Below are 16,746 nucleotides of genomic sequence, written 5' to 3'. Positions count from 1 at the left end.
GGGTAATTTGGGTAAGAAAATGTAAGTCAGTAAATCAGTTAGCCGCGAGTCGCTGTCGGTGTTGCACGCGGCGCTATGTTCCGCGCAGTGGCTGTCGGCTGGAAACGATACTGGTGGGGCACAGGTACGGAACAAGTAATCACGACATCCTCAATTAAAAAAATGAATTTTCTGTGATACAAAATTGTTGCACAAAATTTTTTTAAAAAAAATTTTTACAAGTAGAAATTTTACCGCGAAACTTATTTAAATCACAAGAGCTCAACTCGTTTTGCTGATGTTGAAAAAAAGTGATGAAACATTGAACAGAAAACGTTAAATTAATCGTGATATGTTTGGATTCATTTCAAATTATAATATATTCGAAAAGGTATTTAGACCGATATTTGGCATAAAAATCGCACAGTGAATGTTTGAGTTTAGTATGGCTGAATGCCCTCAACTATTTACGTTCGCGATCGGAAGTCTTCGTTGCGTCTTCGGTAGTTTTCGTAACACGTGGTCGTGCTCTTGACAGGTGATAGCAAAACTGTTTCGGCCCAGTCAATGACATTGAAAAATGTAACGGTAACGCGGAACTATTACGATATTCGGTAATAATCTTTATATTATTTTTATCTAATCTCTTAAACTGATTTATGAGATTCATTTCATTTTATTTAATATGATTATTATTCTGCGTCCAAATGATGAAGGCTAGATTACCCATTCCTAGTATAAGTGTTAACATAGCATTAATATTTTTTATGCTAATAGCTAATATCGATTTGCATATACAATAAATGCGTGTATAATATCGTATAATTATTTTAATTGTAGATTTAGTTGTAGATGGTAGAGAGACACTCAGTGCGTTTATTTATTTTTTTTGGTTTTATGTTATTAAAAAAAATGCATAGCCTATGAATTCGGTTTAACGGAAAGATTATAAATTGAAGTACTACTTGCAAAGTATATTAAATTACATACTAGCGAATATTTAATCATCCATTCTTATGGCACAATTTTAATAAACCAACCAACGTGTTATTACAAATGATTTGTAAACTACGTTGTTATTAAAACAAGTCAACCGTTTATTTCAAAATGAACTCGTGTTCAGTATATTAAATAGAATATGTTATTTATGCGAAATTAGTTCGCATTTATTCCAATGTAATTTCGTATCCATTATGAAAAGATATGTAAAATTAGTTTCCTTTCAACGTCCGTCAAAAATCCTTCTTATACAATATAAAATATATTTTATTGATATAAACTTTTGCAAATAACTACGCTTTTAAAACTCATAAGTGACAAGACGAAATATTCTTTGTGTTCAATACAATTAAGTGAACAGTTTTAAATTATTGTTTTGTTTAAATATAAATATTAATCACAACAAATTAATCATTATATTTTAACATTTCAAAGTAATTTCAATAAAATATAGTTTCCAATAATAATGAAATTACCATGGAAAATTATTTTCCCTGTCCTTTTTATTTTAAATCATCTAGCTTCAGCTGTTAGATTCCCTATACTTGTCTATACATATCATAGGACAAAAGAAAAAATATATATATGGATCACTATATATCATATGCTATATTATCCTTTGAGTACGAGTACGCAGATTTTAAAGCAGTTATATATATTTCAAGACCTATTCGAAAATTATAAATCAAGAGTTAATGATTTTTCCTTATGCTTTATTTAATTTATATGGTAACATAACAAATCGTCGTACTGTTAATAAACTATACAATATAAGATTTTAAATTAACATGGTTATTTTTATTACTAACAGTATTTAAAACGGGACATTAACCATGTTTTTTATTTTAATTTGGTGGAGCTCGATATTTCGACATTACCTACGAATGTCATGTTCACGATTCCACCAAATAAAAATAAAAAACATGGTAAATATCCCGTTTTAAAAACTTGTTGTAACGTTACAATAGTATTTTATTTATATTATTATCTAAAATCACCGTCGTAGATAAAATATTCCCATAATATCTATATTTAATCTTATTTATATAAGAATCGCGCTTTGTTTGGAAACAAAACGTGACCAACGACAGTAACTACATTGTTAAATTATGCAATGTCGTATATTTTCAATGAAAACACTACTTTGAAACGTGTATTTGTATTAATTTATTCTTAGAACTCGTTTTCACCTCTAATATTGTGATGACGTATGTTTAAGTTATTATAAAAATTATCAACCTTAAAGTCAATGTCAACCTTGATACATCATTATATAACAGTTTTAATTTATTATTAAATTTTGTGCATAAGCTGAATAAATCCTTTATCTGTTTTCATGGTTACGTCTAGTCCACTCTTAAATATTATAGTCAGTGGCGTAGCTAACATAGGTCCACATGGTGTAGTGCACCAAGGCCCCGGTGCTCAGGGGGCCCTCTAAATAAAGCTTTGAATAGAGATTACGTATGGATTTAGCCTACTAATTATAAGTTCAACTTACTGTATCCTATTCTTATTTCTATCTATAATTTTGAAGGGCAATATAAGTTAAAGGGGGGTGGAAAGAGATTATTTTTCTATGCACCGGGGCTCTTGCCTACCTAGCCACTGATTATAGTATTAAAAAACTAGCTGCTCGTCACACGGGTACAATAGGGGTCTATGTACAACTTTTATCTATAGATTATAAAAATAAACAGTTTTTTTTTTCTGCTAGGAATGTTGAATTTCTCCGTTTTCATTTATTATAATATATCTATATTATAAATATAAACATTAATCTTGAATCACTGTGTTTATTAATAAAAACCGCATTAAAATAAGTTGCATAGTTTAGAAGATCTGAGCGTAGAGACGTCGGGAAGCAACTTTATTTCATACTATGTTGAGATGAATTATATTATATTACTTTATGTCAGGCAGTTAAGTACTATCTGGGTAAGTCTATAAACATTTATTAATAATTAATTCATATTTTCATTTAGAATTAGGTATGATATTTAAAAAAAAAACGTTTTTAAATTGATTTTTCATTATAAAATTAATTATTACAACATTTTTTTTTACCTATTTTTTTAAAATCAAATCTTTATTTGTATACAAGGTGAAATAAGATTTCGCATTTCTGATGGTCAATGTACCATAGATACATATTAACACAATAACTTATATTGAGAGCAATGAGACTGTATCACGATTGATTGCCTTGAATATTAACATGCCATTATATCAAGATCAGAGCTGTTATGTAAGAACTAACTCGAGACTCATCGCAGAACACCATTGTGAAATGTCGAAAAGTGATATGCGACTTTGAATAAAATTCTTATTTTAAAATATTTTAAGGATAATTTGATACAAAATAGCGTAATTCGATTTCCTAAATTGAGCCAGTCGAATTACGAAGTGAGATCTAATAAGCTTAAAAGGTAAATGAGAACAGAATATTATATTACATTAAATATTCACAATTGGATTTTAATTTTAAAAAAATCTCATCCATTATTATTTTAAAAAAATTGTCTTTTTAGCAATTATTATATTATAGTATGTTGTACAGTACCTGCATCTATAAACAAAAATTTATTATTAACTTTAATTGTTTTATTTATGTTTTATATTTATAGCAATTTATAATGATTTTTGAAATAATAATCATTGTCCTCACCAGAGTTCCTTTTTTTAACTTATTTGTGTAAGCAGTACTCAACTACCCAATTATTTAATTTCGTTTTTGTTTTAGAGTTGCCACTTTAATGTTAGAATTTTTTAATTTTTTTTAACTTTTAAAGAAAAAAAAACAATGAAGAAGTACAATATTTTTTTTTATTTTTTCTATACGCAGATTACATTACACTCCATTTGCCTTTGCTTTTTTTTTAAATAATTTTATTTCACAATGACAGTAAAAAAACTCGTCCGAAGTCTTTTAAAAAATATTTATAATATAATAATATTAATAATTTTTACGCTTTTGTGTGTTCATCAATCATGTTATTATATGTTTTAAAGGTTAAAAATCTAAACATGTATAATAATTACTGGCCAGATGTTATATGTATGCGTCACTGGCTCGGCTTCAATTAACCTCATGGAGAGACTTTGATATCGAAGAATCAATAAACGCACTGGTTACATTTAACTATTCTTCTTTTTATATAACCTTTGCGCAACATAACCCAAAAAAAACATAGCACGATATAATATATTATAGATTAGTTGTAAATAGTTAACAAGCAAAACAATACTAGCGAATCTCTTCGATATATTTTAGGGACAATACCAAGTTTCGCTCGGCGTTTTAATTTGAGATATGTATATAATTTTTATTACTAATTTAACTTACTCCATAGATGCAGTTTATATCAATTATTGTTTTAGTAATCCTAAAATTGTCATTAGTATATAAAATAACTTTGTATCAAGGTTGTGTTTGTGATTACCAGTGTAATCCATCAATATGATTTTGTTAAAAATTGATTTTTAAGTTTTGCTGTTGCTGTATCTAAATAAATAAAAAAAAAAAGTTACGTCCGAACAAATAATTATTTATGTCATGTCATCGTATACAACAAACAATTAATCAAGTTACTGAGTGGAGTTTTAATAAATGCTCTTTGTTCTACAGTATTAATAGATTTTCAAAGAATAGTAGAGTAGTACTTAATAATATAATATAATTGATTGTATGATTCTTTCACGACAGCGGTGGATATAGACTGTAGAGTAAAACAATATTAATTGGATATGTATGATCCAGTGAAAAAAACAGAGGACTGTATTTGTATGGCCTAAACGCATTTATTATTCATAATATATTTTCGCGTTGCGTTGCATTGTGATAGTTCATTTTAAAAGACGAATAATAAATCATATCTATACCTAAGTCTAATTTGAGGTTTATTTAGATGAAAGCTGTGATTGTAAAGACAAAAATGCAATGCGTTTTGAAATGATCGTCATTGAATCAACTTTAAATCGGCGTAGCCTCAGAACGGATCAATATTCACTTGGTACAGTCTGCTTGTTCGTTCTACTTAGCATATGATTGAAACACAATTCGTATAAGTTCAATATAATACGTAGTATATACGTACATATAAGTAACACAAAATATTTCTATAAAGTATGAATTACAATCTTAATAAAACATTATTATCCACTGTACTATTGTGTTGGATTAAAGTGTTTTATTTTATCACTCAAATGTATTTTATATAATAAATAATATGTTAACACAACTATCCTTAAATGTCCCGCTTTGACATCGTGTTTTATGTTTTGGTCTTTAGGTGTTAGGCACAAAAAAGTCAATGTCTTTCCTCGGAGTTTAAGCTTGCTTTATAACAAGTTTCATTAAATTCGGTTTAGTACTTTGGTCGTAAAACAGCAACAACTTCGCATTAATAATATTAGTATAGATATTCAATTATTTTGCTAAATATATCAATTAAAAATATAAAAAAAAAAAATTTGGCAGAGTAATGTTTTATTGCAAATACTATTTAAGAAAATATATCATTTCAATTTATGTAACTATATTTTAGTATCGTCTTAACTTGTGATAACAATCACAGATTGGAATGAAATGCAGATCTAATTGACTGACGCATTCAAACACGTGTACGTATTATATTGAACTTATACGAATTGTGTTTCAATCATATGCTAAGTAGAACGAACAAGCAGACTACCAAGTGAATATTGATCCGTTCTGAGGCTACGCCGATTTAAAGTTGATTCAATGACGATCATTTCAAACGCATTGCATTTTTGTCTTTACAATCACAGCTTCCATCTAAATAAACCTCAAATTAGACTTACTTAATTACTTTCGAATTTATAATATTAGTATAGATTACACGTATAATAAATCAAATAGGAACATTTTATACATATATAACATGTTTGTATACGGAATGTATATACTTATCTTTGTATATATATATTTTAGGATACATAGTTGTATAGGACACTAAAAATGTACCCACTATGAGTATTATATTATTAAAACGAGATGTCGTGTCGTTTGATTGAAAATGCTGCTAGCGTGACACAGTCCAATCATTTACGCTAATGTAGTTTATCACTCACCATTCTAATGCCCTTCGGGATTTCTTACTTAATAATCTATTCATATAACAAAACTTCAGAGGCTAGACAGATTCATATTGAGTCCTAATATAATAAATGTACATATTTTAAGCAATTATTCCGTTACTGTGACTTATATGTATAGTGTGACTCTAAATGTACCAATCGAAGAATAACCTCGTATATGAATATATTCAATGCGATTTACTAATAGCTATATTATGCAGGACAGACATTTTTTAATTAGTATATCTTTATTTATAGCAATTATATACACTATTCCACTTAAAGGCGTGAAGAGGCATCTTGCGGGCCGGCTTGGCGAGGGCGGCTAGTGCAGTTCATTATTTCTAACTGTACTGGCTGTCTTCGAGTTTGAATACCACTACCACTTACCATCAGTCGATAAACCGATATAGCTACCAAGAAAAAGTAAAAAAAATTAATTGAAAATAATAAATTTATATTGTTTAATTGTTCTTCGAAATTTCCGATACGAACTTCCCCAACTTTCAAAGCGCGCATTTTTTCGTAAATACATAATGAAATAGTCGATAGACCATAGATTATTCAATATCTCGACCAATTAATGTCCATTCAATGTCAAAGTCGTTCATTTGTCTTTACTCGTACTGTGGCTGGAACAGGCGATAGGTAGTCTCATCAATTATTCTACCGCTAAACATCAATACTGTGTATTGATTTGTTCCGATTCGAAGAATCAGTGAGCCAGTGTAATTACCGGCAAGAACGATATTATCTTATATCCAGAGTTGGTAGCATATTAGCGTTTTATATAATTGTATACAATGTATCTTACAGTGTCTATGTACGAACTCAGGTGACTTTTCAATGAGGCAGATCATTTATTCTTCTGCCTTTCAGCTAAAAGATTTATAGGCTAGGTATCTATTACATAATTTAAAAAAATGTAGTATATATATTATATATTATTTGGTATAAAGGCGCCAATTTCAGGCTCTACCTACTAGTCTGATTTCAATTGTTTATAGCCTATTGACTGCGAGAAGTTATAGTCTACATTACATTAAGATCTACAAAAGCAAAGCAGTACCTAACGAATAATGCGAGTGAAACCGGGCAAAGCAGCTCGTATATAATATATTAATTTAATATAAACGAATGTTACTCTGTTCGTACTGTTTGTGTTCCTATAAGATTGATTCGATTTCGTTGAAACTTATTGTGTCTCTTACATGAATGTTTCGAACAAACCATCAGCATACTTAAAGGTGACGCACACGTCGTATTATGTTGAAATGCTAACTTGAAACGAACAGGAAAGTTCCATGAATTCGCTTAAATGTTTAAAATGCATAAATCCGAAAAAAAGAACAAGCTAATCTCGTGAGATCGTAACAAAAACGCCTCGTGAATACTTCGAGAAATAAACACTAACACAAATAACCGTTTTGTCCGAAACAAGTTTACAAATAATAAAAAAAAATCTGATTAAGATCGGAACAATACTTTCACAATACAACAGACACCACATTACCAAATATCATTATAAATTCAATGTTATGAATGTTGTAGAATAACCTGTTTTTATTAGAACATTAAAAAAAATGTTTCTGTAGTCAGTATGATGGTATAGTGAAACTTGGCCAGTGTGTGAGTTTAAGGATTCAATCCCAGGCAGGTAACACAACCATACCAATAGGAGAGGAGACTTTGCCCAGCAGCAGGTCAAATATACAGGCAGTTACATTTGTAACACTTATTCTCGTGTATTTATAGCAGTAAATAAAACGAGTACATAAATTCTATAAATATAATATATTCAACATGTTAAATAAATAAATTCTTGCTCTTTAAAATGTTGTCAATCTTATTTGATAAAAAGAGAGCAAAAAAAAAAAAGAATTTTAAATACGAAATGTAGGTCAGAAGCCCTAAGGTGCTTGATCTTAGAAATGCAAACGCTTACTTCAACGTTGGAGGCAAAGAGAAGAATATAATAGGCATCATTAAAGTATTTATGCCTTTTTGTGAATAAAAATAAAATTTAAAATAAATTCTCCTATGTTATATTTCAAATTTAATTATATTCATTTCAACCACAAAGATATTTGAAAGAAGAATAGAATTGTTTATACAATTTGGATTTTATTTAAACAACAAATATTTTTGTTTGGTAATCATACTTTCTTTAATGATAAAGGTAAAAAGATACAAATATTTTACAAATATCTATAACGAATGCCTATTAGGTAATAGTACCTACTACTATCTGTTTTTGTAGTGTTCTCATCAGAGAAAAAATATTTATATTTCTGCCATTAACAGTTTTATTTCGTCTTTCAAATATTAAATATATTTGTCAGTTAACTCCTTCAATTTTTACATTTTAATATTTTAATTCGTCCGTTAATTTAATCGATATAAATATTCGATTTTATGATAATTACGTTTTATCAAGAATTAATCAAGTCAAACACTTTATAAATAACATTTAAAAAATATTTGTGAATAAAAAAGCAAGGAAATTAAAACAATCAAAAAAACAAACAGATAATATTATTATCTTTCCGGATTTAAACGGTTAAAATGTTATCAATTTTTATCTCGCATGGAGTAAGTAATTTTTACTCATATCAGTAGATAAATTATCCGAATATTATTGTTCATAGATAAACTCAGATGATTTATAGCTATTTTGTCTAGCATGATAATAGAATTAGAGCTTTTAGGGTTCTGTCGGCAAATATATAAAAAAAAAAAATTAAATTTGATGTTTTTTATGTACAATCTTTATATTGCAATTTGTTGCCATAATATTATGTTTGAACCCGATTTAACCGACATGTTTGTTTTGAGAATCTTGATTCAAACGATAAGTTGCTTGTTATTATTTAACTTATATATCATAATTTAATCTTGTTTGTGCAAAACACACGTTACACGTGGACCAATAAGATCTTCGAGTGTTTGTTTGTATTTACAATTCATCTCCTGTTCTGCGGTAAAGGAATACGTAGTAAGAATATATTCATGTTTCGGACAATATTTAACTAACAAGCAATGTTGCGGATAAAATATAAAACCATTTACTGTTTTTATATATTATTTCATTATATTTTCTCAATGATATTGATGATTTACCTTTCTTAATTTTTTTCTTTTGTCTCGTAAAGTGTATATCACTTTAGTAATTATCTCATTATAATCCGAAATAGAAAAAAAAGAAGAAGCAGAAAAATTAATGAATCAAACATTATACTTATTGTCTATCAGATAATTCATTGATTGTAAATTTCATATGTATACATAGACAGGTATATAGAATAAATGCACTTGGAAAAGCCCTACGCTTTTGCAAGCCATTCTTGGTAGATTTCCACCAACCACAAACCAATTCACTACATATTCTAACGATTTAGTATTGATATGTTTCAGTTTGAAAGGTCAGTAAGCCCTATAAGTACAGTCAAAGAGACATAACATCTAATTTTTTTTATTAACTCATCCAACGTTGGTGGTACATTGGCGATATAACAAATGTTAAATATTTCTGACAGCGCCAATGTTACCGCTACGGGCGATGCTGAACACTACCGTCACGTGGCCCATTTGCTAGTGCACAAAACAGTATAAAATTAAAAAAAAAACGTATGACACGGTATATATATATTTTTTTAATGATATAGGATTCATTCATGATCCATATTAAATGATTCTTCTTGCCTTGGGTTCAGTATAGCCTAAAGACGTGAATGGGTTTTTTTATTATTTGGTGGAGAATAATTTATTTACACCACCAACGTCATATTACTGTTATTATCTATTGCATACGTTGCGATATATAATTAGAATCCATAATAAAATAATAAACCGATTATAATTGTTACTTTTGCAACTTAAGACGTCATATTTAAGGTCAAATAGATCTTAAGTAGTACATAATAATATAATACATATATACAGAATTAAACCTTTAACTTATCAACAAATCAGAGTATATAAATTAGTTAAATTGTAAGTCATTACTTAGACATGCGAACATTTTCTCAAATGATCTATTAAATTAAACACAGTGAATCAAAAGAAAAAAAAAATCTCTACGAATGACAAAACCCAACTGCACTACGATGAACGTCTTGTGTAAAATTGTTTTCGTTTTTCAAATATTTTTTATTGCCAGTGCGAAGAATGCACATCTCATCAATCAATTGGAAATATTTAATTTTATTTCACCTGGTATGTATTCGTTTTCAAATTCGTCTCAAGCTCGTCGGTATAGGAAAATATCTCGACGAAAACTGCTTATGGCGAAATGGCATACTTTTATCATACAACTAAATCAGTGTAATGGAATAAACTTAAACATTATTAATGTATCAAAAGGCTGTTACGTTTTATACATGGTGTTTAAAATTCATGATATTGAAAAGTTAAAAAAATAATGTTTTCATTCCAGGAATATTACCGGATCGAACGAATCGAATAGAAGATATATATCTACGTTTTTATAATGGGTATGTATATTCATTTCATTATAAAATGGTTAATTTTAGAAATTAAAATCAATATTTTTCGAAAAGTTAATTATTAAAATAGCGTGCAATTGAAAATAAACGACAGAAGTCAAACTAAAGCTTGCTTATAAAACATTATAATATTTCGAAACATATAAAAAAAGATTCTCGATATTTCTTTTTAATAAATTAGGCACAAACAGTGGGTAATACCTAATAATGCAAGGTCTTAGTCGCTAAAGGCTAATCCCCGGCCTTAACGTAATAATATGTAAATAATATACTCAATTACATTTATTCCATGACAGCTTGCTAGATATGGTTACGATAATATAATATGTTTAATAAAAGATGCATGTAATAAATAAAATATTTTATTATTAATTATAATCCAAGTCATGCACCAGACGAAACTCGTATTTGGTCATGGAGTCAAGTGTGGTTAAGTCAGATTGAAGAATAATCTATTAAATTTAGATTATTCTTTAATTCATAAAATCGTAAAATGAATTATTATCATCGCATAGAAATCTAAAATTTGGAACATACTAGAACATCCACTAAGAAAGTACCTTTAAGAAGGACATGACAAGCTAAATTTGTATAAAATTATCCGTACGAAGTCGGTACAGCTAATAAATTATATCTTTATAGACATCGAAAATGTTACACATTATTCTAGTGTTTATTAAAGAAGTAGTTAACTGAACTACTACTATAAAAAACTTATATATTATTAGAAATTTCCATCCGTCCACAGATTGACAAATGAATTCATCGAACATAATTTAAAAATAAAATTTGCTAGATACAACTATTAATTGTTATTCATATGCATTGTTGATAATATACTGAAAAAACTTTAATGTATACAGATAGGGCGTCAACGTCACAAAAAAAAAAATTAGCTTTGAATTTGAAAGAACTTAATTTGTAGTTAAAAAATGTCTTAATTATTTCTCAGGACTCCAAATCACTGAGAAGATATGTATATCTTATACAAAGGTCGAATACATCGGAAAACATTATTTATAATTCACCTTGTGTTCGGCCGTGAACGTAAACGGCGATAAAAAACCAAATTTTAAAAAATGGACACTTGATTAATGTTTATCCACCAAAAAACGGAACAGTATGATGAAATAAGCTCGAAGTTCCATTTCTTCAAAGATGAGGCGGCACAAAAAATTGAAACACTATTCTCAATAGGGAGTTCTGTTCGGGCGGTTATCTTATGCTTATTTTTAATGTTATTTCAGTAACTTATTTGAAGAATATGTGGACATACCGCTTAGCCAAGCAAGTCGACTACTCGAGGTTAAAGGCTTCGAAAACAGTAATCCCACCGTCCTTTACATACATGGCTTCATAGAAACGGCTCAGCAAGAAAGTGTACAGGTATATCTTTTATTTCCATAATAGGTCGAAGAATGAATCATGAATTTTCATAGTTATGAGCTAAAAAAATTTATCACATTGACCATATTTTTATAAAACCTTAATTAAAATATATATGACAATCTTTAACTTCTTTCTTAGATAAAAAAAAATCCTTAAGTTAAAGTTATTTACGTTTCACATTTAATTATACAATGTAAACCTATAATTGCCATACACCTTCTATAATAATTATAATGTAATTAAAACTTAACAAGTTTAAGTGAAATTTAATACATCAATAACTTAATTAAGCCATTGCTAGCAAAGTGGAATTTAATGTATTGAATTTGTAAATGCAACACTCATTAACGGACCGAACTTAAAAATTATATCTCACAGTAGAAATTTCTTTATCAAAGTTATACTTCCTTAGTGCGTTGAGAGTTTTTTTTCTGATGACACTACGAATTTATTTGCGAAAGACAGCTAAATATACTTACTTATACGATCCAATATTTTCGTAAATGTATTAATTTTTAGAAAAAATAAGAAGTTATTTGTCATGCGTAAAAAAGTATGTAGTTACAATGTATAACACCTAGTGACTGGTATAAAAAAAACTACAAATGATTTAATCTAAAAATTAGAAGTAGAACTTCTAACGCGCCTGCATAAGTACACGCATCTTTTTTACGACTTGTTTGACTACTTTACTTTCAAAACTTGACCGTAAGCCTTTTAAAACCTTGAATTGACTAAAGCTGTCGTTCAAGAATTCGCGACGGAAAATGTTAAGGATATCCATTACTTAAAATATAATTATTATCTCATAATTATCTAATTACAGGTCATGGTGAATGCGTACTTAGAATCTAGACCGGCGACAAATATTGTATTACTAGACTGGTCCAATATGGCTCATGGCTCATATTTAGTTAATGCTGCAAGAAATACTAAAAAGGTAAATTTTATTCCTATAAAATCGAACCTAGTAACTCCTCAGTCTCTCTTTCAGAATGTTGTGATTTTAATTAAAATACTATTTATAATTACGCAGGTCGGGATAGCATCCGCGGAACAGATAAATACTTTAATAGAATCAGGCCTACAAATGGAAAAAATGCAGATTATAGGACATTCTCTTGGAAGTCACGTAGCTGGTTACTTAGCGAGAGAGCTCAAAAATAAATACAACAAAACTGTCAAAAGGTACTTAGTATTCAACATTACAAGAACGAAAAATGTTTTTGTATAACTTGGAATTTAGTCTTTTATTTTTTAACTAAATTTTTAACTAAATCTCGAAAAAATCATCTATTTTTAACGTTTCAAAGCGTATTAAACGTATTTACTTCCAGTCGAGTTATTTTAAAATTAACAATAAATATTGAACAAGTACTTAGTTATTTTATCAGACTAAAATCATTTTTATCTATGGGTGTTTTTATGTTTCGGTTTCAAGGTCCGACAAACAAAAAAATACTATGTACATTAAGCTATAATTTGCCATTGTAAAAAAAAAGCACGTGAACACCGATTATGACTAAGTTAGTTTTGGATACTATTGAAATAACACGAAATTAAGCTTTGCAACTTTATATCATATATACAGGGGATAGGGTTCCATACACACTAAACAGTGTAAGTTTCGATCTTAGTTTACCTGGTCTCAAGTAATGGTGCTATTAGTTTTTTTGGATAAGTTTAAAAAAGCAAGATAAACAGGTTCCATTTCATATCAGACTATAATCGAGTATTATCTATGGGTGGTGATCTCGTACCATTAGGTGGCCCATTCGCCAACGCGCCTACCTATTGGAAATAATAACAAAATGACATTTTATGTACGCCTATCGTTGTCCGTATTATGTTTCTAATTTTACAATTATGATCTATACTTATATTATAAAGGGATATAATTTGTTTGCTTGTGTGCAGGCGGTAATCTCCAGAACTTAAAATCTAATTCTAATAATGTTTACACTGAGGACAGTTTCATTATTCGTGAGTGCTATAGGGTATAAATTTTATGATATAAATATCGTTCTTTAGTAATTAATTGCACCCATGAGAAGCTGGGGCGGATCGCTAGTTATAAATAAAAAAGTTCGTACACATACTTTAAGAAAATAAATTCAAATCGTCGACTTTATGATTTCAGGGTAACAGCACTAGATCCAGCGTTTCCCGCGTTTTATCCAGACGGTGTAGTGATGGATCATGTCACGGATAAGGACGCAGAATTCGTCGACGTGATACATACTGATGCTGGCGGCTATGGTGCACCAGTCCGGACTGGCACAGCAGATTTTTGGCCGAACGGTGGAAAGAGTATCCAACCAGGATGCCCTCGATTCGCGCCAATGCCCCTTTCTGACGACAGTAAGCAAATATGATATATTAAAATTGTTTACTTTTGAATAAATAACTATCCGATCCCCTAAATAAACTGCAATACTTAAATTATATTTTTTGTTTCAATACATTTTTGTAAAGCACTTTGTTCAAGTCAATAATATAAGCATTGAAAAAATATTTTTGAAAGATGATTTCTAGACATATATTGCATAAAATATTTTATGTAATATATAAAATTGTTGTTTTCCTCAATTAGCTCAAGCTCCTGCACTAAAATGTAAAAAATAATGCGTTTTTGAATGTTTTGTTATATTCTGAATTCAAAATTATATTTTCTAGAGTTTAAAAAACAATATAAAAAATACACAGGTGTGACATTTTTCACGTGATTAAAATTTTATCAAATTTTTTACAGATCTTTGCAGTCATTGGCGGTCTTGGAAGTTCTACGCTGAGTCAGTGCGGAACCCCGAAGCTTTTGCAGCATCACCAGCTGATTCTTATCACAAATTTAGAGAAAATCCGACACCAGAAGTTGGAATGGTGTACATGGGAGCGGATTGCGACACGAGGTTATATCAGTCACTTAAATTGCTTTTTTATTATAATATTTTTCTTCAATTCTGTAATATGATCTAATCAAGTTAATTTAATTCATAGTAAATGTACACTTATCAAAAACCTTGAGTACATATCAAAATAGACAAATATATTAAGATGAATACTATGGCCACTGTTTAAATTATCATGTTAGTTTTAATGGTAAGTAAAGCTCAAATTTAAAAAAATGTTCAATTCCTATTATTAGAGTTTAGAGGCCGTATTTACCTTTGACGGTAGAACAACGCCTACGCACAAAGCCAAAAATAAGCACCTTTTTTAAAATTGTAAACTTAATTGTTTTATTTCTTTCAGTGCTCGTGGATCATATTATTTAACAACAAATGGCGAATCTCCGTTTGGTAAGGGAATGGACGGTATTTACACAAAAAATAAAAGTAACAAGGGAAAAAATATATAAAAAATTATATATTATTAGAAAAAGGTGATTCTACTTAATTACAATATGTCTTCATATTACAAAAAGGACCAAATGCTTAAAAAAATTACTATTGTAATTAAAAATGACATACTTTAGGTGTCTTGTTGGTTCAAATAAATATTGGTCCTGTTATATTATATACAGCATTATATTAATATTATAACACGTACCTGCACAACTAGAATGTAAGATCATTATACAATTTATATTTATCATATTTGATTCGATGTTATACTTTAAAGTAATTATACTTTAATTAAAATCACATTACTAAAGCTTTATTGGTCTTTGTATTTGTATTTGTGAAATTTATTTATATAAAACATATCAAAGAACTAAATCTGTTAATTTTTTTTTCTATTTATTCTATTTGTTTTACTTATATATATTATAGATTTTTTAGATAAAAAGTTCGCTTACAACTTTGCTACATTTCAATGGCAGGAGTAATAATAATCAAACGAATCCACTATGGATATTACTATCAATTCAAGGTCAAAGTTGTTAATTTTTCTTCCCTCCTCCTGCCATTGAATTCGACTATTTTGAAATGTACATTTAGTCGATACTTGATAAGTCAAACCCCTATTATGTAATTTTATCACAATGCATAGTTTAATATAGTGAGATACTTGAAATCAAGCCAATGAAAATTTTGTGGTCTGTCTGTATTTACTGTGATTTAATGATTATAGAATATATTGTACTGTCATCAGCAACAAAAATTGCCCCTTATATCTGTATATTTCGTGATAGAACCAAAATCGTGAAAAGATGGACTCAATTTCTCAACAATGTATTTTTAATTGTTTGAATATCGAATACCTAATAGAAAGTATGCCAACCTATTTGGAACTTGAGCTAGTAGGGATGTAATAAATGCTTAGATTTTTTTTTTTATTCAATAATGTACTTAATTTTTTTTTAATTTTACGGGTACGGAATGACAATTACTTTTAAATGTTACTATAATTTTGTTTTAACGCAAAAAGTTATATAATTTAAATGTCGGATGGTTGTTTTTTTTTTGCAAAATTTTTGGTTTTTTTCAGCAAAATTTATCAAAAGTACGTAACAATTACTGTAAAAAATTATAAGTACAATTAAAAATGATTGTGTGTTTCAATATACATCATCTTTGTTGACTATTTTTGAATAAGTGTTCATCGTTTATATAAATTCTATTGAAGTTGTCAATGGATCATCACAATTACTAGACAAAAAACTTAAAACAACGCAATTTCTGTATAGGATATTGAATAATAATTATAACATTTGTAATATGATTTAAATGCAATTGTGTATATTCAATGATTTTACTATTTTAAAATGAATATATACTTATTTTTTTAATATACTTTATATATCTATCTATGTTATTTTAAATATAATTAC

General features: G+C 28.5%; 1 protein-coding gene across 3 annotated transcripts; it reads left to right on the top strand.

Annotated features, from left to right (window-relative positions):
* LOC113391599 (pancreatic lipase-related protein 2) lies at window positions 1–15,483 on the top strand. Of its 3 annotated transcripts, none has more exons than XM_026627624.2 (8): window positions 1–124; window positions 10,514–10,571; window positions 11,831–11,969; window positions 12,799–12,912; window positions 13,009–13,160; window positions 14,113–14,333; window positions 14,725–14,881; window positions 15,225–15,483. In XM_026627624.2, the coding sequence occupies exons 1-8, from the start codon at window positions 76–78 to the stop codon at window positions 15,328–15,330; spliced, it is 996 nt and encodes a 331-aa protein (XP_026483409.1). In that variant the 5' UTR covers window positions 1–75; the 3' UTR covers window positions 15,331–15,483. The 3 variants fall into 3 exon arrangements, with proteins under 3 accessions (XP_026483409.1, XP_064072143.1, XP_064072142.1); XM_064216073.1 differs by lacking the exon at window positions 1–124 and adding an exon at window positions 575–593; XM_064216072.1 differs by lacking the exon at window positions 1–124 and adding an exon at window positions 10,102–10,293.
* Window positions 15,484–16,746: the final 1,263 nt, after the last annotated feature.

This window comes from Vanessa tameamea, chromosome 10 (assembly GCF_037043105.1).
Source record: "Vanessa tameamea isolate UH-Manoa-2023 chromosome 10, ilVanTame1 primary haplotype, whole genome shotgun sequence".
Classification (NCBI taxonomy): domain Eukaryota; kingdom Metazoa; phylum Arthropoda; class Insecta; order Lepidoptera; family Nymphalidae; genus Vanessa; species Vanessa tameamea.
The sequence above is the reverse complement of the archived record's forward strand: the minus strand, read 5'-3'. Positions and strand labels throughout refer to the sequence as shown.

Bases quoted from the DNA above. Each gene is read 5' to 3' on its own strand.
- LOC113391599 (XM_064216072.1), top strand. From the start codon at position 10,161: ATGACAAAACCCAACTGCACTACGATGAACGTCTTGTGTAAAATTGTT. The intron at 11,970-12,798 runs GTATATCTTTTA...ATCTAATTACAG, and splicing joins CTCAGCAAGAAAGTGTACAG to GTCATGGTGAATGCGTACTT. The intron at 14,334-14,724 runs GTAAGCAAATAT...AATTTTTTACAG, and splicing joins AATGCCCCTTTCTGACGACA to ATCTTTGCAGTCATTGGCGG.